This window comes from Carcharhinus amblyrhynchos, chromosome 9 (assembly GCF_965287045.1).
Source record: "Carcharhinus amblyrhynchos chromosome 9, sCarAmb.v2.hapA, whole genome shotgun sequence".
NCBI lineage: Eukaryota > Metazoa > Chordata > Chondrichthyes > Carcharhiniformes > Carcharhinidae > Carcharhinus > Carcharhinus amblyrhynchos.
This window is the reverse complement of record NC_137332.1, coordinates 42,230,505-42,257,237: the sequence shown is the minus strand read 5'-3', so window position 1 is coordinate 42,257,237 and position 26,733 is coordinate 42,230,505. Positions and strand designations below refer to the sequence as shown.

At 39.3% G+C, this 26,733-nt stretch overlaps 1 protein-coding gene across 5 annotated transcripts in view; it reads left to right on the top strand.

Moving 5' to 3' along the window:
* patj (PATJ crumbs cell polarity complex component) overlaps nt 1-26,733 on the top strand; it is a 359,514-nt gene that overhangs the window by 5,348 nt on the left and 327,433 nt on the right. For 4 of the 5 annotated variants that reach the window (XM_080195514.1, XM_080195515.1, XM_080195511.1 and 1 more), the window contains exons 3-9: nt 1,099-1,268; nt 1,687-1,899; nt 2,409-2,548; nt 6,844-7,042; nt 10,407-10,535; nt 16,920-17,126; nt 25,581-25,680. In XM_080195514.1, coding sequence (XP_080051640.1) covers nt 1,099-1,268; nt 1,687-1,899; nt 2,409-2,548; nt 6,844-7,042; nt 10,407-10,535; nt 16,920-17,126; nt 25,581-25,680 — 1,158 coding nt within the window. The remainder of the gene's footprint in view (nt 1-1,098; nt 1,269-1,686; nt 1,900-2,408; nt 2,549-6,843; nt 7,043-10,406; nt 10,536-16,919; nt 17,127-25,580; nt 25,681-26,733) is intronic. The other variant, XM_080195517.1, reaches the window with a different exon arrangement.

Here is a 26,733-nt window from a genome sequence, read left to right as displayed (position 1 = left end):
TTCTCTTTCTATGTATGTATGTATTCGAAGTATGTCATTTATTTTAATTTCAATGTGATTATTCCAGTGTGACATTACATTTCTTCGTTAATCTGGTTATTTCAATCCCAAATTACTTCAAGATTATGCAACTGGAGTTTCCCTGGTCCAATGAGGCCACAGTCTTTTCTTCTTCTGCTTCCACATTCTGCTTCTAGCCCCGATGCCTTTAAGTCCCTTACCTCAGCATATCTAACTATGCCCAAACTACCGATGCCTCCTTCTCCACAACTGTATAATCTGCCATCTGCTCTACATTGGAGAGACTAAATACAGAACATCATCAGTCCATCCGCAAGCAGGACCCAGACCTTCCTGTTCTTTGCCATTTCAACATGCCATCCTGACCTCATGTTCACATGTTTGTCCTTGGCCCGCCGCAACATTCCAGTGAAGCCCAATGCAAATTGGAGGAACAGCACCTCATCTTCCGATTAGGCATGTTGCAAGCTTTTGGATTTAACATTGAGTTCAATAACTGAGCTCTTTCCTCCACCTTAATTTTATTTTTATTTCCATCCATTTATTTTAATTTCTTCTATTGATTAATTTTTCTGTCCTCTATATCACCCCACTTCCCATCTTTTACCCCGCACCCACCGTCATCTCCCCTCCCCCCCCACCCACCCACCCACCCTACTGGAACCATCTGTCTCCTGTTCCAGGTTGTCATTTGTTAAACTGCTTACATTTGTTCTCGCCCCCCCACCACTCCCCCAAACAACAGTATAAATCTCAAACAAAAACAGAAAATGCTATAAAATCTCAGCAGATCTGACAGCATCTGTGGACAGAGAATATATTTCAAGTCTGGATGACTCTTTGTCAGAGTTCAGAGTATAAATCTCATCCTATTTCCAGTTTTATTTAGCTCTGATGTAGAGTCATCCAAACTTGCTGTCAGACCTGCTGAGATTTTCAAGCATTTTCTGGTTTTGTTGTTGTTGTATAAATTGTGACTCAGTGTGAGCAATGTTGTTAGAATATGTGCTATAACAAATGTCTGACATAGTTGTAATTGGAGTATGCTAATTTTTTCTATGATTTTTTAATGTATAGTCGATAAACAGCAGGTTTTACAAGCAGTGGCTCGCTTGCAGTCACGATTGCGTGAGAAAGGAGATTCATCTCAACTTGGGAAGCTAAATATTTTGCGAGATACAATTGCAAGCCCTCTATTTAATCAAATACTGACTCTTCAGCATTCAATCAAACAGCTGAAGGAACAGGCAAGTGCTTAATATGTTGTGACGTTGTTGTGTATGTTATTTTTGTTTTCATTTGCTTTGATCAAAAAATACATTATATTTTGAGATCAGTCATGCTTGATCTAACTTTTGTGAAGTTGTACTTCCTTGAGTTTCACCCTCCAAAAAACGACTGTTTCCAGCCATGTAGCAGGCAAATTAAGTGAGTACAATATAGACCAAACAAAAACTCTACACATCGTTCTAAATGGATTCCTTAACAGAATGGATCTCTAAACTGTCCCATGGTAAATTTTAAAAAAATCTTCTTTTAGGGAGTAACTATTTAATTATTGAGTATAGTTGCAATCTCAATCACTGCCTGGTTGCTAATGAGTGCTTTCATAATTGAAATGATGCAAGATTATAAAAATGAAACTTCATATCTATCTGCCCACAGCTAAACCGCATGTCCACAAACGCATCTCCTAATTTTGACTTTTCACAAGCGGGACTCTTGGTGTTCAATCCTGAACGTTATGTTAGTAATCCACCTTTGACAAAAGACACAAAACTTTTTCCAGATACTCCAATTTACGACCAACCGAGATCATTACAAAAACCTGAGAGAACGCAGGATGAGTTTGATAAAATTATTCAAATTTTAGCTCAGGTTAGTGTTTCTTTTTAAAATGTTAGAATGAACTATTATTTCACAGTTCGATTGTGCAAAAGTACTGAAAACAGTATTTGGGTAGAATTATGACGTTGTTTTGGTGATTATGGGATATTGAAGTGTGAAGATTCCTCGTAGAAAGTTAGAGTGTCATGAGATTTGATTTTTAAAATTCATGTTTTAGTTGTCACAAAAAGAAATCTGTTGAGTTTTTCTATGAATTTTTCTTTTAACAAAGCTATTAGGCACAGCACCTCATGATTTGCTAATTTAATCACTGATTATTGTACAGCTTCAATGCAATTTTTCTAAAGCCCTGCATTATGTGTTGGTAATATTGTTTCAATGATTTTTTTTGTGTTCTCATATGTTGTAATTGTAGTACTTGCCCTTGATAAGATTTGGTTTTGTTTAACATTATGCTTGACTCATTGGGTGTTTATGAACTTGAACTGTAATTTAATATTTGTCTTTTATTAATTCCCTTTTCTTAAAAAAAAATTTAGGGAAGAGAAGTAGAAAATATTGAATTGAACAAGCCAGCAATGGGAGGCCTGGGTTTTAGTGTGGTCGGTCTTAAAAATGACAATATAGGCGAACTTGGTATCTTTATACGAGAAATACAAAAGGATAGTATAGCAGACAGGTAAGAGTATGTTTTTATCACATCCCTTTGATAGCCATGAAGCTTGGGTTTAAAAGAAAAACAAATTACTGAGTGAGAAATTCACTTTGAGCAGTCATGTTTTCATTTTTTTCACTTTTCCACTACAAGATTTTTCTAATGCAACTTTACTTTTTCAGTATGAAATTTAAACTTGTTTCTTTGTGCCATAATCATTTTTTCTGCAACATTTAGAATATGGTTCTTATCAAGCTGTAGAAGTAAATCTTGGACTTGTACATTTAACCTGAGTGATTATTTGGTACTGTAAACTTCTGGGAATGTGCACTAATATGGAACTTTGGGCATCCAGGATCTGAATCTCCTTACCTATTAAATGGAAGGATTGTGAAATGAGCAACTCTAAAGACTGTCAAGGGAATGTTAATTAGAGTAGATTAATTTAATGTCATCATATAGAAAGACAAATAGCAAGAGAAAGAAAGATTGTATTGAGAGAGACAGGCCAATAAAAGATAAGGAAAGTAAAAATGTGAATTTCACACCTCAAAATATCCAATAAAACAACACCTGGAGGAATACAACTCCATGCTTGAAATAGTTAATTTTTGATGCCAACAAGAATCATTGTCAGTAATTAACAATTTAGCACATAATTAAAAATCTGACAGCTACTTAAAGCTTGCTAAAATATTAAATGGACCCCGGATTGGTGGCATAGTGGATGGTGAAGAAGGTTATCTAGGATTGCAACGGGATCTTGATCAATTGAGTCAGTGGGCTGATGAATGGCAAATGGAGTTTAGTTTTGATAAATTTGGTAGATCAGATCGGGGAAGGACCTACTCAGTTAATGGTAGGGCATTGGGAAGAGTTATAGAACCAAGAGATTTAGGGGTACAGGTTCATAATTCCATGAAAGTTGTGTCACAAGTGGACACGTGGTGAAGAAGACATTCGATATGCTTGGTTTCATCAGTCAGAACATTGAATACAGGTGTTGGGATGTCTTGTTTAAGTTGTACAAGACATTAGTAAGACCACACGTAGAATATCATGGACAGTTCTGGTCACCCTATTATAAAAAGGATATTATTAAACTAGGAAGAGTGCAGAAAAAATTTACTAGGATGCTACTGGGTGGTTTGAGTTATAAGGAGAGGCTGAATAGAATGAGACTTTTTTTTCCCCGGAGCTTAGGGGTGATCTTATAGAGGCTGATAAAATAATGAAGGGCATAGATGAGATAGCTAGTCAACATTTTTTTTCCCAAGGGTAGGGGAGTCTAAAACTAGAGGGCATAGAGTTAAGGTGAGATGGAAGAGATCAAAAAGGTCCAGAGAGGCAAATTTTTCACTCAGAGGTTGGTGATTGTCTGGAATAAGCTGCTACAGACAGTAGTAGGGGCAGGTACAATTTTGACTTTTAAAAAGCATTGAGATAGTTACAGGAGTCACATGGCTGTAGAGGAATATGGGCCAAATGTGGACAATTGGCAGTAGTGGTAAAAACTTGGGCGGCATGTACGGTTGGGCTGAGGGCCTGTTTCCAAGCTGTAAACCACTATGATTCTATAGATATTAAATGGCTTCAAAATAGATTCCTTCCATCATTTCAGACTGTCTCTAACTTTCTGTGATGAGTTTAGAACATAACTACTGTGCAAATAATCACTGCTCAATCAACTTAATAATGAGCCAGATGGTGAAATGCTATTTTTGCAAAGTTAACGGCATGTTGGAAAGAAACTTTTAAATTTTGAGTTTAATCACCCATCTGCCCTCGTGTGAAGTTGCTGCGGCATTTGTGCCTTGACAGTGGTGAGTTGTATTATTTTTGCCATTACTTTGAAGGCAATATTGGGTTGCAGTATTTCTGAGTACCCATTCAAATGTGGAATACTCTATGCATTAATTTTGGAAATTAGTCTTGCACTTAAACTATGAGAAGTATAACTTTACAAGAGAAAGCTGCTATGGAGTGAGAGAAAACTGCAAACACAGAGCTTTAACCCATCTTTAATGTATTTTTATCATGAATTAGAACACAGCCCTTTTGTCTCCTGAAATAAAGTTTGAATACGTGGTATTGAGATTAGTCTCCTCTCTGTTCTGGATGATTCAAAATTAAGTAACTATCCAGAGGTTTTCAAAAAAGTAATGACAAATGTAACAAAGCTCATCAAGCGTTTGGCAGTAAAGGAGATATGCCAGAAGTTCTGATTTGCCTCAAGCTCCTGAATGATTTGTACTATTTCACTGTTAACCTGGACAAAGCCAAAAAACTTTCGCCTTGCTCTGCATTTCTCTGGTGAAATTAATTGCACATTGTAAAATTGCTGGATTTATCCCATTAATATTAATTAATTTCAATGTAGCTATTTAGGGCTGGTAATTCATAAAAGACTCTTTTAGTGACATGATTTATGATCCTGACGCGACATTCAACCTTGGAGGCCCAGAATGGGAAAATGAAGCTGGAAAATGGAGTTTCATTCCAACAGGTAGTGAATTGTCGTGAGAGTTTTGATATCTTTTTACCTGCTTTGGCAATATTGCAGCAATCTTGTCATCCACATATTCGTTCATATTAAACGTCAGTTTTCAAAGTAGTTTTGACACTCATAAGTAAAAGTGAGGTTTATTTTAATGAATCTGGGGATACATCATATAAACAATTTTAAGACATGATGGGCAGGATTTTCTGGCTGTGTGCGCCCCCAGAACGGTCCACCAAATTTTCTGCCCTGTCTATTACGATTCCTGTGGTGGGCGGGATGTGAAAATTCTGCAAGTGTAACATGCTTGGAGGAGGAAAATGACTGGGCCTTTTCTTTCTGTCTTTCTTCTCCCTCTAATCCATTTCTTCTTTCACCCTCTCTCTTTTTCTTTCTACATAATGTTTGACTCTAATTCACCCTGTTTCCTTTTCTGTTGTTTGCTATGGATCTTTCTTCATTTTTTCTTCTTGGTTAAGGAGATAAATTGTTGGGCTTGATGTTCTTGAGGTTCCAGATCTGAGCATGACATTGTACAATTATCATTTAGCTTTTACAGCCATTTGCGACATATAATCATGATGAAGTTAAAAAGACTAAGTCATGTCCCTTACACTGAAATGTGGCATTTTTGGATCAACCTCCGATTGCCTTAACTCATTTCTTGATGACCTGTTAATCCACAGGAGACATAGGATGTTGCCCTGTTGTAGTATAGGTGGTGTTCTGAGATTGGGTTACATTACTATTGTCATATATGGAGTATTTCATATTAATTCATACTGTTTTCTTGACCTTATTGTAAAGGTATTTGTTGGACAGGGGACTAAATTTCTTCATAAAGGTGCATTTATTTGAAATACTCATCAGCAACACAAAATCTAACCAGTGAAACACACATTTCTTTCTTTAAATTCTACATTCGTATGTATAAAGATTGTCCTGCAACACAAAATATTTTGATGTTCCAGTACAATTTTTTCTCTCCATTTATATGATATAATGTGTGTTTATTAATTTTAACAAATTGAAATCTTCATTTGTTGATACAAAGCTGCACTGACACAACTACCTCCCTCTGAATTCCCCTGCTGCAGCTTTCCTAAAAATTACATTTCTCTTTAAGCATGGTTCACATGGTTTGCATTATATATTTTCATGACATGATAGAGGTTTACTTATGCTGGGTGGGTATTTTACTTATGCTGGGAGGGTAGTTAGTTCCATAATGCTCTAATGCCCCACTGTCTCTGTAGCCCCCCTCAGCCAACCGAACTCTCCACTTCTGTAACTTGGACTATTTGTATATTCCCATTTCTTTCATTCCTTCCTTATTGGCTGATATGTCTTCAGCTATCTAGGCTTAAAGCTCAGGAAATCTCTCCAAAACCCCTTTGTCTCTCCAACCTTATACTTATGTCTTAAACCAAATATTTGGTCAGCAGTCGGCTTATGGCTCCTCACTGTACTTCTAGATGTCACTTTGAGACATTTTACTACATTAAACACTCTATATGAATGCAAGATATTGTTGTTCAGTGTTTTACTCCCAAATGCTAATTAATTGCTTTTACAATTGTTGTACTCACACACATACTACTTGTAACTTTAAATGTCAGTTGAAGTTGGGATTCAGATTTGCAATGTTTTGACTTAACACTACCAGGCAGCCTCATAAAGTTGAAATTTGAAATCCTCCAAATTATGTATGATCATTATTGAATAGTTTCCTTGATGAAAAGAAAAATTTTTTTCTGCCAAAAATGGCAATGCATTTCATCCAGAGTGCTCATTAAACTTTTTGATGTTTTGTGAAAAGAGATGGCAGGTTACAAGAGCATGACCAGATATTGGCGTTGAATCATACACCATTGGATGAGAACATTTCCCATCAAGAAGCCATTGCACTGCTCCAGCAGACCAAAGGATCTGTGCATTTGGTGGTTGCCAGAGGATCTCTTCACAGAAGATCTGCCAATCCAACAGAAATGACAGACTTATCCTTTGCTTCAAAATCAGTAAGTTCTGTTTTGGGTTTTTAAGATGAGGACTTCATTTAATAAATCTAGAGGTCTAGGTATATGAATTTCATGTTCTGTTAGGTGCTTGTCTTGTTAAATATATTCAGTGTCTAATATTCATTGCCCACTGATGGTTATTTTTAAAATGTCAGTAAGTTTCAGTGAAATTTCTGCAGATTGTGATACAACTTGGTGACACCAGTGTACAGTTTTGGATTTTATTATTGATGTATTGTGAGCAAAGTAATGCTTTAACATCAATCGCAAAGTCGATTTTGCAAAACAATAGAGATCGCAAAACAAAATTGTACTCAATAAAATTCCGAACTGAATCTTTGGCCAGTCTACTTCAATTATTCTGAAGTGTAATGCTCAAACATAATGTAATTATCTTTTCAGTTTACTTCATTGTCTGACCTAAGTAACCTCATGTGAAATGCTGAAAACAGTTCCGACTGTCAAAGACATAAGCACAATCTCTAGGAGATCAATCTAACATTTTCCAATTATTGGTTTGCATTGAATTTTTATTGTAACCTGCAGCTTGTGATATTGAGAACATTGTAGTTTGATGTTTACAATAGGTGATATTCTTATTTTGAAATAAGAGTAGCATCTGCTCATTAGAATTCAGTATGTCCACTTCAATTTGCGTATGAGAAATCGAATGTTTAGACCGTGACCATTAAATAGAGTTAACTGATTTGCAGTATTTAATCTCTGTAGGTCTATACACCGTACCTTTTTTAAAAAGGGTGTTTTGATAAATTTGGACTTGGGTCATTTAGTTGCATGCAGCCTAATTACTACATCCTAAATTAAACTGTTTTGGTTTGACAGCTATATAACCATCAGGCAAAGACTCAATCACTGAATTAGCAACTAATATCAAAATTTATTGAATGAAAAGTAACATAAAGCAACAAAATGCTTATCAATTAACTACGGAGCAAAGAAACGAATAAAAGGTATACTGATCAATAAGAACTGCAGACTGCATTATAATGGGTTCATGCCAACAGGAATTCTGCTGCTGTGTCTAGACCAGGGCTATGTGACGCGTTATTGTGCCAACATGAATTCTACTTCTACCCCAAGAATGGACAAACTGGATGCTTCTCGAAAATATCTTTTATGCCGAATTCTGGCATCATGCCACCTTGATTCAAAGTTGTTGTTAACAACCACTGGTCAATAATGTTGTAAAGATTAATTTAATTCAATCTGCCCATCTGCGCACATTGCCTAAGTGTGAAAAGAGTGGAGGACGTCAATATGTGTTCCTTATCCCAATACTGGCAGATTCTTTGTTCTTTAGGCCCAGTACTATACTAGTCAAGGACATCGTGTTCTGATAGGGGCTTTACCCGATTAAGAACATAAGAACATAAAAAATAGGAGCAGGAGTAGGCCATCCAGCCCTTCGAACCTGCCCCGCCATTCAGTAAGATCATGGCTGATCTGTCGTGGCTCAGTTCCACATTCCCGCCCTCTCCCCATAACCCTTAATCCCCTCGCTTATCAAAAACCCATCAACCCGCGTCTTAAAAATATTTAGCGAGGCAGCCTCCACCACTTCAACGGGCAGAGAATTCCAGAGATTCACCACCCTTTGAGTGAAGAAGTTCCTCCTCAACTCCGTTCAAAACCGCCCCCCCTTTATCTTGAGGCTGTGCCCCCTAGTCCTACTGTCTTTTTTGAGCGGGAAGAGTCTCTCCACCTCTATCCTATCCATCCCATTCATCATCTTATACGTCTCAATGAGATCTCCCCTCATTCTTCTAAACTCTAACGAGTACAAGCCTAGTTTATTCAGCCTCTCCTCATAGCTCAACCCCCTCAACTCCGGTATCAGCCTAGTAAACCTCCTCTGCACTCCCTCCAAGGCAAAATATCCTTGCGTAAGTGCGGCGACCAAAACTGCACACAGTACTCCAGCTGCGGCCTCACCAATGCCCTATACAGCTACAGCAAGACCTCCCTACTTTTATATTCAATCCGCCTCGCTATGAAGAATGCAGGTTTTGGCTCCAGGTGATCAAATCACAAAATGGCTGCTTTTAGATAATGGGCCGAATTGTCTGTACCACATGTGGCATGCTTCTTGATGGCAGTGTCTTCAGGTCCCACTGCTGTTGATGGGTTTTCCCATTCTACCTGGTGCTGGGGTTCGCCGTTCGCGGGACCAGAAGAGCTCACTGTTGGGAGATGAGAAGATTCCGCCAGTGAGAATGGCTGGAAAATTCTTGCCAAAGTGTCAGCACAAATTGGTGGCTTGACGTTGTTAGCTTATTGAGGAAAAATTTGTCGTTGGTTTATTTTCTCCATCAGCACATTGTATTCCTGCACCCCCTCTTTAATCAAGAATCAATCTAACTATTGCGTGTTGAAATGATTCAGAAGGCTTCCTATGAGCTTAGCAAGTTGACGACTACGTACAAATAAGTTCTTCCTGAATGGAATTTAGGAATATAAACCAGAAGTTAATCAAACTTTTTGTTTCCCAGGTTCTGGGATACATACCTTCTTTTGTCATCATTAATTAACGAAGGGCTAATTCAGTTAATCAAAATAATAGCAATTAGTGATTAAACAAGGAGAGCACCACCAGTAACAGCTTTTCGAAAAGCACTTTTATTCTTTCTGGATTCAGTTCTCCAGTAGGATGAACCTATGCATCTGTTTGTGGGATGCCAAACTAGAAATGGAAGCAACATTTGTATCCACTAGTCGAAGGCAGGATTTATGTTTGTAAGTGATTTAAGTCTTTCTAGTGGGAATGCCTGGATTTGTATGGCTCAATTTTACACTGTGCAGCATATTTATCCTCTGATATATCAGGGGAAACCTAGCCTGTTATGCGTTACTTCTGACTGTTATTTGAATGATGCAATTTGTACAATTAACAGCTTACTCTTTCCTCTTGGTTAGTGTGCTGTGGTAGACAGTGATGAATGGCAGCCTCCTTGAACTTAATCACCTGATTGACCAGCAATGTCATCAGCATTTCTTACCTTGAATGATTCCTTAAACTATCAAAGCTTTATTATTCAAATAAATAACAAGCAAGTCCTTGTACAGAGCCTTGCATAGTGTTATGGGAATATTTCAGTTCCATCACCATTTATTATTAAGCCTGTGGATGACAGGGGCATTGCTTTTACATAAATACAAACTAATTAAGATGTTTATGAATCAAGTAATGCATTCAGCAGTAAAAACAACTGTCTCAATAGCTAATTTTTATTTTTTAAAAAATCTTGAGTTCTTGCTGAATTTCAGTTGAAAGGATTAATTTTGTAAGGTAAAAGTTTGATATATTTTGTTGTAAAGTGAATGTTCTGTTTTCCATCCATTTCAGATTCAATGGGGGCACGTGGAAGAAATTGAATTGGTCAGTGATGGATCAGGTTTAGGATTTGGAATTGTAGGAGGCAAACCTACTGGAGTAATTGTGAAAACAGTTGTACCAGGAGGGTTAGCTGATCGGGTAACTTTTCTTCCTTTGCATTATTATCTTGGACTTTAGGTTATGCTTAAAGATGATAATTGGTGCCTTTTACAGAACAGATCCTGAATTTTATCGTAGAGGCGTGTGGCTTATTTCCTGAAAGCAGAATAAAATGCTTTAAGTATGTCTGTTTAATAACATGTAAGCTGGTAGAATTTCTCCAACAACTTAATGTTGCCATTGCATTAATATTCAAAGATAACACTTCTTAAGCCTATTTTTTAGATTTTTAGCGAATGAACGGCCATAAAAGATTTACTGTTGCCAGTCTTTGAATTCCTATATATCCAGTTACAATTGAAAAATACTTGGTAATCAGAAGAATTGGTGACAAACATTATATTAATTGCCAGGTATAATGACATGCCATTTACAGGAAGTATTCAAAAGTAGAATAAAAAATGATGAGAGGTAATTTACTGGAACTAATTATAATATTGTTATTTCTATATTGTGTTGCAGTCTCCATCAGGACCACTAACTTTTAATCAGGAATTTAAGCTTCCTCTCAAAAGTTGAAAAATAAACAAAACAAGACTTCATTTTTTAAGACGCTTACTGTAACAAAGGATGAAAATCACTATTCACTATCTTTGTAAGCAGCTAATACTTGAAAATATATAACAGAGTATCTCCCTTTTTATTCTTAGCACAACTGGAAAATATGCTTCACAGTTGAAATTACATTGTCCTTTAAGCAGACATTTAATTCTCCCAAGATCAGTTCGAAATAATTCTTACCTCCCAAGGGTTTACTTCTGTTTCTTTCTTTGATTTGTTCTTCACTGAGAATATTACTAGAAAAGCTCCCTCTGGGGCAAGTGATTTTCCAGTTTTCCAGCTCTTTTTTCTCTCTTCACAAGGCCTTTTCAGTCTGAGCGTGAGCTCACACTTGCATTGTGCTCCGGTGAGCCATAGAGATTTTTGGCTTCTAGTTGCACTTTCTCTCCCTGAGCCTGCTAACGCTGGGGGTGATTTTACTGTTTTTGGGTGCGACATGGTCGTAAAGTAGGGCATTAAACGATTAGCATGATTGGCATCGATTTTCGCGACAGGCGCCATTTTACGAGTGCTGGATTTCCGGCACGGTCAGCTTCTTGCCGGAAATGGACAAAAGGCAGGTTAATATATTGAAATTTATTGAAAGAAGCATTTACGTGTCATTAGCGAGCCCGCGTCAATTGTCCAGGCTCACCTGCCTTTATGACCTCACCGGGAAAGATTCTCACCGGCGGGGATTAGACATGCTCACCATGAATGGGGAGCAGTTGATTTGGCCTCACTGATGGAACCGCAGGCCATTGAGGCCGTCCCCCCCCAGGGAGACTGAGGGCGAGGGTGGGGGTTGGGCGGGGGGGAGAGGTGTGTCCCTTGGGCAATGCCAGATTGGCAGTGCCACCCTGGCACCTGGGTAATGCCCACCGGGCAGTTCCAGGGAGTGGGGCTAATAGGGGCGGGGCACTCGCCCCTCTGCAGCAACTGGTGCTGGGAGGGCAGCGGAGCCATGATCGGTGGGAGAGGGAGGGGGTCCACAATTGGTTTGGGCTGTGGGAGGGAGGGGGTTGGTGGGGACCATATCTCGGGCCATGGGCTCCTGCAGTTGAATGGGGGAGAGCTGCTTCAGGCTGCCTGCACTAGCAGGGACCTGACAGCTCTCTTTTTGTCAGACCTCTGCTACTGCTAACGTGTGTCAAATGCCTGCACATGCGCACTACTTCCGCCTGCAGGCTTTTGGACATGTTAAGCCCTGTCCGCAGGCTTCTGGAGTGAGCAACAGGTTTTTGCAGGCAGAATGTATATGGAGGGGGGGCCTAAAAACATGTCCAAGAGATGGATCTGAAACTCTCTGTTTCAATCTGCCCAGCACTTAGACTAAAAATGGTAAAATACTGCCTAGTGTCTCTGAGTTTATCAGGATATCTAAGAAATCGTTTCTTTCTTAAAGCCCATTTCCATGGCAACATGAATCACAAGAGCCTTGCAAGAAATGCTGTTTAGTTCTTCTTAAAAGCCCAACCCTCTTTCATCATGGAACTTAGACAGTGTTACAATCTTGGTGGAGACCATTAACTTTTTTGTTAAGTTGAAGAAATCTGAAATCCAAGTTATTTGCTAAAAGAATGAAGCCACTAGCTTCCATGACTCAAACAAAAAATTTTTAGTTTGCAAGGGCCAAAACAAAGCAAAACCTAACTACAATCTTAGCTAACTTCCGTACTCTAAAACAAATCAACACAAATTAAGCATTAATTAACAGGAAAATCTCAATCAATTATACACTATAAATTACACATTAAATGGCAGAGGCAATTAAGTCAGCCCTTATGAATTGGCTCAGCATTCTACTCAGCATGTAGTTCATCAAACTCAGTCACAAAGTTTTTTAAAACCCTTGCTTATGAAGAATTTCAGCTCCTCTCCTGGATATAATCTAATCCCCAACCAACAGTAACCTGAATTCCACAAGTATTGTTTTCACCAAAAATAATACACATCTGCACTGTCTTCAGCTCAGTCTGATTGGTCTTGATGCATCAATATCACCTTGAAGTAACAGAAATAGTTGCAACAACTGTGTACTTCCTTCTTCTGAACTTCTGGATTGAACCCGACTTCTTCAGCTTGCCTGTACTGCGCTCCCTAGACTGATCAACTTCTGGGCTTGGAGGGCTTTGTTTCCCTTAATATGCTTCACCCAGTTTCAGTTTTAATTTCCTTAGAAACTGGAAAAATCAGTTTTTTTCTTAGTTTCCCTTTTCAGTTTGAGTTCTGTCAAAAAAAATAGGCTTTGCGAACATAGATTTCATCACAACTGTTTGGGCTCAACTGTTGTAAACACAGCATTCTCAACACTTCTCTGGGACATTGGCAACTCATAGCCTTAACCATTGTTAGCACACTGATTGCTACTGTTATCTCCAAACATAAACATCTTACACTCCCAGTAAAACCACCTGGGTCCCCTTTAGTCTTTAACACTAAAACCACATACTTGTTGTCAGATTTCAGCACCGGTCATGTGACCCTTTTCATTTTTATCCTATGTTTAAAGATACAGATCCAAACATAGTCTTACAAATCTATAATTTAAACGATTGACATAATTAAACAGGTCTTTTGGAAATATAAGTTTTAATGTAGGATTAATCTTTTCCTCATTCTTCTCCTTTAGTCAACTTGTGTCATGAGCTTTTGCATGCAGCAAGCTGATGTTGAAGGTTTTGCAATGCTGTTGTCAATGCTGTTTTATACTTAGCTTTCAGAAGATTTTTGTTTCTCCTTTCTTAATTTCTGGAGAAGTGCTTAGCCTCTTCTGAGTGCTTCCACAAAATATGGATATTGAATTGATACATGGAAAAAACATGAACTCGGTATTCCATAGCAATTGTGTTTTTTCCATCTGGATTTTTGAGTTCTAATGATACCAATTCTTTTGTTCTTTTATATAATGAAGACATGGATTATGTCCATTTTGCAGATGTAATTTCACTATTTCTAAGAAGGCATTTTCTTTATTTTAGTTAAGGCCAATCAGCGCAACATTTCATTACAGTGGTGTCTTGGGGAAATTATGTCCCAAAAAAACCATTGAAATAACTTGAATATGTTTAGATGTTATTTTTAATTTTTAAAAAAAAATTAATGCTAAATTTCATAGTTTAGGAAACAGATTTTAGGAAAATCTGATAATAGCTACATTGCTTGAGAGAGTCCTAAGTGAGCCTTTATTCTGAAAGTGTCAGCTGGAGAGCCCTAACAATCAGCCAAATTTTGTTGTAGGTATAGTGATGTTGTTTACAGTGCTCACTAAAATTTAGAAGGGAATCAGACAGCAACTTCTGCCCACTGAGCACATTGTCTTTAAACATGGAAAGCTGTGATTTTCTTTTGAATACTTACTGAAAATGACATGTCACTATAGAGCTTCCTATTCAATTACATTGCATGCCATGAAATTGCTGTATTTGACTTGCAGATGCAAACTAGCCCTACCAGAAAAAGATGGGGCTTGTCTATCCTAGTATCAGTGTCCTTTTAAATGACATAAGTTTTAATTGCTGACAAATATAAATTTTGGCACTGAAAATTAACTTGGTGGTGTATTATTTCTTTGACTTCAATTATTATTGGAGATTTAAGAACACTTTTAAAACATTTTTTCTCTGTCATGTCTCTTAAGCCAAACTTTATTTCTCCCTCTTTAATTCCTTTACTTAACCTGATTTGACATTGAGTTGCATATTCTAATTTATAGTTCTTGGTTCAGATCCTGTGCTGCTCATTAACGATACTTCAATCTGATTGCTTATGGATATATAAAGTTGCTTGTTCCATTCTCACAAGTTCCACATGCTCTTAATGGTGCTGTGCCTTTTGACTCTCTAATTTACAGTCTGTTCCAGTGAAAGACTGCATAGAAAGTTTGTGCATTATTCTAACAAATGATTCACACTGTTTTATGGCACTATGGGCAAAATCCTGCTCGTTGTCTTCAGCAGTTGTGGATTATGGGAGAGGAAAATTGGCTAGGGTTCTGATTGTTATGTAATTGGAAGCTGTTACTACTTCTGTAGGTGCAATTCTGAGGATGCGATATCAGGCCAGCATTGAGCCACTGACTCTCATGCTTGAGTAGTACCTTGACATTTGCTTCTCAGGCTCATGTATAGTGAACAGTTGCTTAAGTAAGGTCTGCTCTCACCTGTTGAGTTGAATTCTGTCGTGAATTGCTGCCACCAAGAGAAGACAAAATAAATAGTTTGAAATTATCATTACAATTATCAATTCCAATCTCGGAAGCATTTTTTAAAATTTCTTTGAGGAACCTCTTTCACAACAAGGGAGAAATTAGAATTTTTTTAATGATGTAATTTTCACTTTACATCTGTGATGTGTTAAATTTGGTAACAAAGCATCTGGCATGTAATGATAGTCTTGGTTAATAACCCAGATTTGTGTTTCATAGAATATTTCCCTAAATCAAATGAGTTCCTAAGAAACAGGAACAGACGGAGTGGACCATTTGGTTACTGAACTTGTTGTTCTATTTGACAAGATCATGGTTGATCTGATTATGGCCTTAACTGCATTTTCATTCGGTCCCCCATAACCTTTTAACTCCCTTGATGGTCAGAAATTTGTCTAGCTCAGCGTTCCAATAACTCAACTTTTAGTGTTCTCTGGGGAAGAGAATTCCAAAGAGTAATGACCTCCAAAAGAAGAAATTCATCCTCATTTTTAAAAAGGGAGATCCCTTATTTTTAAACTGTGCCTCCAAGTTCTACATTCCCACAAGAGGAGACATCCTCTCAACATCTATCCTGTCAAGTGCTCCCTCAAAATCTTATGTGTTTCATTAAGATCACCTTTTATTCTTCTAAATTGCAATAAGTATAAATCCAACATGCTCAACCTTTCCTTGTAAGACAACCCTTACAACTCCAGAATCATTCTAGTAAACCTCCTGTGAACTGCTTCTAATGAAAGTATTTGCTGACCTTCGTAAGAATATCCATCCGTCTCAAGAACAACTTCTCCACTTTTGAATGGACCTACCTCACATTAGGCTGATCTTTCTTTACACTCTAGTTACGACTGTGACACTACATTGTGCACCCTCTTCTTTCCTTCGCTATGAATGGCATGCTTTGTCTGTATAGCATGCAAGAAACAGTACTTTTCACTGTATACCGATGCATGTGATACTAATAAATCAAATCAAAATCAAATTTTACAGAGCATTTCAGATGTGGTGTCACCAATGACCTGTACTTATATAGCAAGTCTTCCCTACTTTTCTATTCCACTTTCCATGCAATGAAGGTCACATGTATGAGGTTCATGTATGAGGACACCCAGATCCCCACGTACTTCCTGCGTAAGTGGACAATCTCACATTTTTCCACATTTTGTTCCATCTACCACATTTTTGCCCACTCACTTAACTTATCTATATCTCTTTGCAGACTTATTGTACCTTCCTCGCAACTTGCTTTTCTACCAATCTTTATATCATCAGAAAATGTGGCTAAAATACAGTTTGTTCTTTCATCCAAGTTATTACTCTAGGTTGTAAATCGTTGAGATCCCAGTACTGTCTCCTGCAACACTCCATCTGTTACAGTTTACCAACCTGAAAATGATCCATTTATCCCAACTTCCTATTTCCTATCTGTGACCCAATCCTTTATTTGTTCCTATGCATCATCCCCAACACCAGGAGCTCTTAAGTAACCTTCCTTGTGGCACCTTTTTGAATGCTGTTTGGAAATCTAATTACACTTTGTCCCCTTAATCTGTCTCCATTACTTCATGTTACCTAATTGTAAGCAGTAATTTAAAGATTTTATTGCATGTTTTTAGGATGGAAGGCTTAGAACAGGTGATCATATACTCCAGATTGGAGGCACTGATGTCCAGGGAATGGGAAGTGAACAAATTGCTCAGGTGTTGAGAAACTGCGGTAATCGAGTCCACATGGTCGTGGCAAGAGATCCATGTGAAGACTTCCGTTTCAAATCTCCTGCAGTTATTCCTGCCCTGGTGCCTTCTCAGGACCATTCTAATGCTGTAAGTACTATTGAATCACAGAAATGCAAGGAATGTATATTTGTGACCATTTCTACTTGGGAATTGTATACTCACCAAAATGAGGATTGATCCTATTAAAAACTGGAATGTTTTCCTCTTTATTCCTAGTACATTAAAGAGAATGGTAAGTCTTTCTATCAAAACCTCTTCAAATGAAAGAAATGTAAAAAGGGACTGTGGACAATTGGGCTTCAAAGAGTTGGCTAGAGATGATCTTCCAGATGCAATAGTGAGGGTTTAGATGAGAACGTGCTGTCTTGTGTGCTGAACAGGAGTCTGAAGCTATTGGCATTTGATTCCGTGGCCTGTTACTGGTGGGAAAAGAGTTGATGAATTATGGATTTGTGTTTTTATTAACAGGTGAAGGGTTTTTTTTTTCCCTTTAGTTGCTTTGCATGTGGATATTAAATTGAGCCTATCCTTTCAATGTTCTCCAATTTCTTGTTTCATGAGTTGTAAAAATCTGGCATTCAGTCAGTTTTTCAGGCTGTTTGTTGAGTTATGATATAACTGGAGGTCATACATTTTGATATGCATTTTGTAAGTTCAACTTGTTTAAGGATCCATTTATGGACCTCCTTCACCTCACTCAAGTGAAGCTCCCATAAAAACATTTCCACTCATTTTCTCAACAGCATTACAAAATAAGTCAACTGCTAACTTGTTTTTGTGGAGTATACTACACATAAATACTCTTCTATGTTTGCCTATAATGTTAGGGTCCTGGACCAGAACCTCAATTTACATTAGGAAACCAGACTAGACCCAACAATTTTTCTTTTTTTGGCATAAAGGTGAGGATAGGATATTTCTCCCCAGGACGGATTCCACTGATATTTCTACTCGTTTTATTCATTTAGCATGTTCTTTTTTCCATTTCATGTATTTAGCAGTCTCTTGGAGTGAGAATTGCAATTAATATATTTGTAGGCAATTTTGTATGTGTTCTTTTATGATTAGTGCCATTCTGTTATAAATGTATGCCACAGGAGCAAGATTTGCAAGCAGCAGATTCAGCTTTTGCATGGAACTTTGTGTCTTGGGCACTTAGTTTTTACTATTTTGTGATTATGGGCAGGATAATTGTTTCTCACTTAATATTATGTTTCCAAACTAAATTTGGCAAGTTTCTAGGCAGTCCAGTGCCCTTGTGCTGTGCTTGAATTGGACTACATCCATTGTGGAAACCAAGTGGTGTCAGAGTATTTGCACGAGTTGGTGCCATCCTTCTTGGCTTTGCGTTCAGGAGTTAGACCGTGGTCCATCTGCTGAGTTAGTTGACCACATAAGGTTTTGATCTGTAACAAATGTCTTGCATTCCATTTGTTCGTGTTAAATTTGGGCTTTAATGCCAGAGGAAAAAAGAAAATATTTTAATCCAATTTTATTCCCTAAGTTATCCAGAAATCTGGTGCCTAGTATGGCAAAATAAATAAAAATCAATTTCAAGGTCCCTGTTTCAAAATAAAAATAGACATAATTAATGGTGATGAATTTCTTTCGTATTTGAATAGTTATGCATTTTAAAATTGTTACAAGAATTTAAATTTGCTGTTTATTTTTTTTTAAATCAGTGAGTCTGATAGCTTCTTGGGATAGCTCCAACGATAAAGCCAGTAATGAAGAACTGAAATAAAACAGCTGAAATAACCAGATTGATTATCTGAACTAATACAAAGAACAGTACAGCGCAGGAACAGGCCCTTTAGCCCACCAAATCTGTGTTGAAAAAGATGCCTCTCTAATCTAATATTTTCTTGCCTCTACATGGTCCATATCCCTCTATTCCCTGCCTATTCATGTATCTATCCAGGTGCCTCTTGAACGTTGTTATAGATTCTCCTTCCGCCCTCTCCTCTGGCAGCACGATCTAGGCATTCACCACCCTCTGTGTGAAAAGCTTGTATCTTACGCCTCTTTTAAACTTTCCCCCTCTGACTTTCAACCTATGCCTCTAAGGAATTGACTCTTTGACCTTGGGGGAAAAAGACTCTGATTATCCACTCTACCCAAGCCTATCATAATCTTGTAAACCTTTCTCAGGTCCCTCCTCATCCTCCGACACTGCAATGAAAACAATCCAAGTTTGTTCAACCTTTCTTCATAGTCCATATCCTCCAAACCAGGCAAAATCTGGTAAATCTGCACCCTTTCCAATGCATTAACATTCTTCCAGTAATATGACGACCAGAATTATACACAATACTCCAAATGCAGCTTAACCAAAGCCTTATACAACTGCAACATGATTTTCCAATTCCTATATTCAACATCCCGACAGATCATGGCCAGCATCCCATCCACCTTCTTGACCACTTTGCCCACCTGAGTTGCCACATTCAGGGAACTGTGGATCTGCAGTCTGGATACCTCTGCATGCTAATATTTCTAAGGATTCCACCATTTACTGTATATTTTCCTTCCAATTCGCAACACCTCACGTTTGTCTGGGTTAAGTTCTTTCGGCCCAGGTCTCCAGCCAATTTATATCCTGCTATATTGTCTGACAATCCTCCTCACTATCCTCGACTCTTCCCAATATTTGTTTCATCTGCAAATTTACTAATCAGACCACCTACATTTTCTTCCAAATCATTTACATATATATTACAAACAACAGTGCCCTAGCACTGATCCTTGTGGAATACCACTTGTCTCAGACCTCCAGTTAGAAAAGTACTGCTACTGTCTGCTTTCTGTACCCAAGTCAGTTTTGTATCTATCTTACGAGCTCACCTTGAATCCCATATGACTTCATCTTCTGTATCAGCCTGCCATGAGGAACCTTATCGAAAGCTTTATTAAAGTCCATGTGGACAATTTTCACTGCCCTGCCTGGTCAATTTTTTTTGTTATTTCCTCAAACAATTTGATCAAGTTTGTGAGACACAACCTCCCTTTCACAAAACCATGCTGTCTATTGCTAATAAGGCAATAATGATTATACTTGTTGAAATTTAGTTAGATTTCTTACATTTGCAGTCAGATACCCATATAACATCATAGCACCATCCTTAAAGAAGACAATAAGGGGAAAAGGGAAGCATGTGTCAAATATCGAGGCTCAATACTGCAGAAAACAAAGGAGTATAAAAAGTGTAGTTGTGAAATTTAAAGGAAAATTATGAACACAAAAAGAGAGGGCACGAAAACAAGTAAATAAAGGAAAACAAAAAGATATTTTGTAGATATGTGAAGAGCAAGAAGATAACTAAAAAAAAGAGTAGGGTCTATTTGGGACCAAAGAGTAAATTGTATGTAGCGTTAGATGATGTTTGCTTGGTTCTTAATGAATGTTTCATGTCTGTTTTCACAAAATAGAGGAACAGTACAAACATATGGACATTGTAATCAGTATTAGATGGGGAGATGATGTATTAGTGGTATTATCACTAGACTATTAATCCAGAAACTCAGCTAATGTTCTGGGGATCTGGGTTTGAATCCTGCCATGGCTGATGGTGGAATTTGAATTCAGTTTAAGAAATAAAACCTGGAATTAAGAATCTACGGATGACCATGTTGATTATCGAAAAAACCCACCAGGTTCATTAATATCACTTTAAGGAAGGAAATCTACCATCCTTACCTGGCCTGACCTACATGTGACTGCAGAGGGCAACTAGGAATAAGTAATAAATGCTGGTCAGCCAGCAACATCCGTGACCCATGAATGAATTAAAAAAAGAATAAAAATGAAATTATTATGTTGAGATTAAGGAGGACAAAGTGGGTTCCCGGACACGCGTCCTTTGTTTGAACAGAGGGGAGTACGGTAAGATGAGAGAGGAATTGGCGAATGTGGACTGGGGGAGCGTGTTGGAAGGTAGGTCTGCTGAGGAGCAGTGGAGGATCTTTAAGGAGATCTTTCTTGGTGCTCAGCAGAAATTTATTCCGATGGTCAAAAAGGACAGTAGGAGGAGAGGTAATAAGCCGTGGATAACGAAGGAGGTGAAGAAAAGTGTTAAATTAAAAGCGGAGGCGTTTAGAGTAGCTAAGAGTAGTGGGCGAGAAGAGGATTGGGAGAGGTTTAAATGTCAACAAAGATTGACAAAGAAGTTGATAAAGAAGGGTAGGAGAAACTATGAAGCTGGGCTAGCGCTTAATATAAAAAAGGATAGCAAGAGTTTTTATAAGTATATAAAAAGGAAGAGGCTGGCTAGGGTGAACGTTGGACCCTTAGAGGATGAGAAGGGGGACTTAGTGGTAGGGGATGGGGAAATGGCTGAGGTCTTGAATAACTTTTTTGTTTCGGTCTTCACGGAGGAGGACGTGAATAATTTGCCGGGTGTTAGAGATGGAAAGGTGGTAGGACTGGAGGGTCTCAATGACATTACTGTTACTAGAGAGGCGGTGCTCGACAGACTGGAGGGGCTGATTGTGGACAAGTCGCCAGCACCGGATGGAATGCATCTGAGGGTTCTGAAAGAAATGGCGGAGGTGATAGTGGATGCCTTGGTGGTTATTTTCCAGACGTCGCTGGATTCCGGGGAAGTGTCGGAAGATTGGAAAGCGGCTAATGTTACGCCGTTGTTTAAGAAGGGTGCTAGGCAAAAGGCGGGGAATTATAGGCCGGTTAGTTTAACGTCTGTTGTAGGTAAAATGTTAGAATCCATCATCAAGGAGGAAATAGCGAGGCATCTTGAGGGGAATTGCTTGATAGAGCAGACGCAGCACGGTTTCCTTAAAGGGAAGTCGTGTCTGACAAATTTACAGGAGTTCTATGAGGATGTGTCTAGGGCGGTGGATAGAGGAGAGCCGGTGGATGTGGTCTTTCTTGATTTTCAGAAGGCGTTTGACAAGGTACCTCACAAGAGGTTATTGCAGAAGGTCAGAGGACATGGAGTTGGGGGTAGAGTGTTAGCGTGGATAGAGGACTGGTTGTCAAATAGGAGGCAGAGAGTGGGGGTCAATGGGTGCTATTCGGATTGGCGGTTGGTGACTAGTGGAGTGCCCCAGGGGTCGGTGCTGGGGCCTCAGCTATTTACCATTTATATAGATGATCTGGAGGAGGGAACCGAGTGTATGGTGTTGAAATTTGCTGATGACACCAAGTTTGGTGGAACGGCAAATTGCGCGGAGGGTGTGGAGAGTCTGCAGAAGGATCTGGATAGGCTGGGCGAATGGGCCAGGAACTGGCAAATGGAATTTAATGTTGGCAAGTGCGAGGTGGTCCACTTTGGTAGGAATAATGGTAGGAAGGATTATTACTTACGTGGAGAAAAACTGCAGCAGGCGACGGTGCAGAGGGACCTTGGGGTCCTTGTGCATGAGTCGCAAAAACCCAGCTTGCAGGTGCAGCAGGTGGTCAGGAAGGCGAATGGGATGCTGGCCTTCATAGCGAGGGGGATTGAATATAAAAGTAGGGAGGTCTTGCTGCGGCTATATGGGGCCTTGTTGAGGCCGCAGCTGGAGTACTGTGTGCAGTTTTGGGCGCCGTACTTACGCAAGGATATTTTGGCCTTGGAGGGAGTGCAGAGGACGTTTACTAGGCTGATACCGGAGTTGGGGGGGTTGAGCTATGAGGAGAGGCTGAATAAACTAGGCTTGTACTCGTTAGAGTTTAGAAGAATGAGGGGAGATCTCATTGAGACGTAAGATGATGAATGGGATGGATAGGATAGAGGTGGAGAGACTCTTCCCGCTCAGAAAGGACAGTAGGACTAGGGGGCACAGCCTCAAGATAAAGGGGGGGCGATTTAGAACGGAGTTGAGGAAGAATTTCTTCACTCAAAGGGTGGTGAATCTCTGGAATTCTCTGCCCGTTGAAGTGGTGGAGGCTACCTCGCTAAATATTTTTAAGACGCGGGTTGATGGGTTTTTGATAAGCGAGGGGATTAAGGGTTATGGGGAGAGGGCGGGAATGTGGAACTGAGCCACGACAGATCAGCCGTGATCTTATTGAATGGCGGGGCAGGCTCGAAGGGCCAGATGGCCTACTCCTGCTCCTATTTCTTATGTTCTTATGTTCTTAATATCTTTGAAAGTGCATTTATTCCTGACCAGATGAAATGCATCCGAGGCTGATAGGCGAGGCAAGGTAAGAAATAACGGAGACTTCGACCGTTATTTTCCTATCCTCTTTGGCTAAAGGCATGGTGTTAAAGTAGAGTTTTTTAAACTTTATTTTATGGGCCCCACTTCTACCAACTGGCCAAGCTTTGGGACCCAGCCACATGCACTCGCCTTTAATATGGCCTGGTGCTTATGACCTCATTCAGGTTCCCAGGATGAGTGGGCAAAGTGCATATCAGGTGCAGAGTTCAGCCAGTTACATTGTGCTGCCTTCACCTTTATGAGAACAGAAAATTACAGATTGCAGATATGGGTCGTCGTGAAGGGCAATAGCAACAGTATGCTTGTTTTACTGAGCACTGGATGCTGTTGGAAGATGTTAATCCAGAAAGACCAGGAGTTGGTAAGTAGGAAAGGCTGGAAGGTTCTTTGTTGTCTGGCACGGATGCAAGAGAGGAGGAGCGTTAGGGCCTATGTCTCTGAGGTTCAGCATGCCAAAGGAGGGAGTGTCAGAACCTGTGCCTGTGGGAAGTTCAGCAGGCATGGGAATAGGGAGAAGTGGAGTGGAAGGCCGAGGGGACATTAGGGCCCTGCGTCTCCACAGATTCAGTAGGCTTTGGAGATTGCAAAAACAGGAGCTTGAGTCTCTGTGTTATGCAGCAGGCCTCGGCAGGGAGCAGCAGTCCCCAAATCTCCAAAAAGGTCGTCAGGCCTGGAATGGGGAAGGGGCTGTTGGAACAGTGCGGCTCAAGTCCCTGCAGAGTTCAGTAACCCTGGTGGTAGTGATAGGGAGGCGGTTGTGGGATGGGTATCGGGGGCTGTGCTTCTTTGGCATGGTTTGGCATGCAGAGTTGAGCATCAGAGCCCAAACCTCCCCAGGCCTACTGGAGGGAGCTGTGATTGGGAAGAGGGGATGCTGAGTGAATGAGTGGGAAGAGAGGGAGATTGTAAAGAGTGGTGTTGAGTGAGGTGTAGTGAGAATGGCTGATTACCAAGTGTGTGTGGGAGGAAAGAGGCTTCACTGAGGTCTCTGTCACCAGGGAATATGGAGAACTTGGCTTATTGCATGAATATATAAAATAATGCCTTTACTAAGTATTTCAAAAACACTTTGCCATGTTAAATGATGTATTATTACATGTGATACTTAAACTTAATATGTGGAATGTTATTATGCTGTTTAAGTGCTATTTTGTTTTTGCTGATGTCTGTGATCACGTTAATTCTGAATAATTTTTAAAATATATTTGTTTATGGGATGGGAACATTACTGGCAAGGTCAGCATTTGCTGTCTGCCCCCTAATTGCCCTTGAGAAAGTAAGGTGAGTTAACATAGGGTCATGTTGGAAAATAATTTGTTAAGCACTGTCATAGACTTTTGCTTCATTTCAGATGTGTGTAATACATTAAGGTCATGTTCTGTTGTTAGTGTTGACTTGACTTCATCCTATATTGCCAGCTGCATTGAATGCTGAAATGCTGAGGCTATTGTGGTTTGGTACATACCATCAAGACTGTAGATCAAATTGTAACAGAAGCTAGACAAAGGGAAATACCCACCTGATAATTTTTCTCATTTGAACTGGCTTAGAAGCATTGTATTTCACCACATAAAAAATGCTACAATAACATAATTCCTTGTCACAAAATCTTCTGGAATTTTTTATCTTCGGCCACTGATATTCAGACCTTTCTGCCTTCGGCCACTCTAATCTTGTTGGTGCAATATCTTTTTAGACCTTTAGCTAGCAGAAGTCTATGAATTTCAGATTTAAGTAATTAAATCTTCCACTGCGTATGGATTTTCAATAAAAAGATGAGTGAAGAGGCAGCCATGCTTTGTTAATTCAACGTTATTGCAATTATGCATCGCTTCCTTGAAGTCTTTCCCTATCTTATTCTCTGTAATTACAAAGGTGAAAAAAAAATTTTTATTGACAACTTCCTTCTCATGGGGGAGGCTTCAGGTTAATCTATATCCTAATAACCTGCTCTGAAAATCTGCTCACACCTTGACAGCTTTGATAAATTGCACATCGGCAGCTAAGATAATCCTCAGCATTCTCAAACAATCCACAACCTTTTTTTAAAAAAAAGTCATTCACCCAAGCCCACGTGTTAACATGTCCTTGAAAAAAATTCCAGTATCTAGATCTCCACCTTTGCCAAAACCAGTCAGTCTTTCCTTGGTGATATCTGTGCACAAAGTTTAGTAGCTTTTGAAATGTTTATGGGCTCACTAACTTGCTGTTTGTGTAAATATTTCCATTGTATCATTCTGCCAAACAATCAGATTGATTTGAAGGGTAATTTGATAAACAATTTGTTTGTTTTGGTTAAATGGTGTACCTTTATGTTGTGTGCAAGCTTAATGTATATTAAAATTCTTTGGTAAGTATTCTGTTTGATCTTTATAGATTACTGCAGACGATTATGATATTGATAACGTTGAACTCAAGAGAGATGGACAAAGCCTGGGCATTACAGTTGTTGGTTATGTTGGTGCATCCCATGGTGGTGAGTTCACAAATCAAAAATTATGGACTAGAAAGAACTGGGAGGCCATTCTACATTACCCTTTGTGTCTGGAATTTCTTTTAGCCAGTGTCTTATGGTAGTCGAACCATAGAACTGAGCTGGAGACTGAGATGCTAACAGTGCAATGGGAAAGGGGAACATTGCCTGGAGATCTTGTATCTTGTGTCACACTCCTTATGATAAAGTCTTCTGATTTGGTCAGGGACAGGTTGGTATGAATGCACGTGAGGCAGATAAGCGGACCTAGAGGGCAGGAATCCAGAAGGCTATGTTTCCTGCCCAGTGGCAAAGTGCTGGACATATGCTCAGGATTGCAGAGGAACATGGAATCGGAGGGGGTGGATCCAGTTGTAGCCCATACAGGTGCTACTTCTTTGCAAAAGCAGTCCAAAACTAATCCCACTGCCTTGCAGCCTCATCTTAGACTTGCACTTGCTTCTCATAAAAATGTTTCTCTGATCTACCCTCAAAGTGATGTCCTTTGTGTCCTTGTGGTAACAACAGTTATGGTTATACAGTGTTTATATTGCTGAAGTAGAAATCCAGAGCCGTAGACTGATTCGGAAGCGTAAATTCAAATCCCACTACAGAAGCTGGGAAGTTTAAACTCAATTAATGAAATACATCAGGAGCTAAAAGCTTATTACCAGTTATTTTTAAAGGTTACTTTACTAGTGTCACAAGTAGTCTGCAATAAAGATATTGTGAAAATCCCCTAGTTGCCACACTCTTGCACCTGTTTAGGTACACTGAGGGAGAATTTAGAATGGCCAATGCACCTAACCAGCACGTCTTTCGGACTGTGGGAAGAAACCGGAGCACCCAAAGGAAACCCATGCAAACACAGGGAGAACGTGCAGACTCTGCAGAGACAGTGACCTAATCCGGGAATCGAACCCAGGTCTCTGATGCTGTGAGGCAACAGTGCTACCCTCTGTTCCACCGTGCTGCCATAATGCTTACCATGAAACTTTCAGATTGTTATAAAAACTAGTCAAGTTTATGGTTGTTCTTCAGGAGATCTGTTGTACT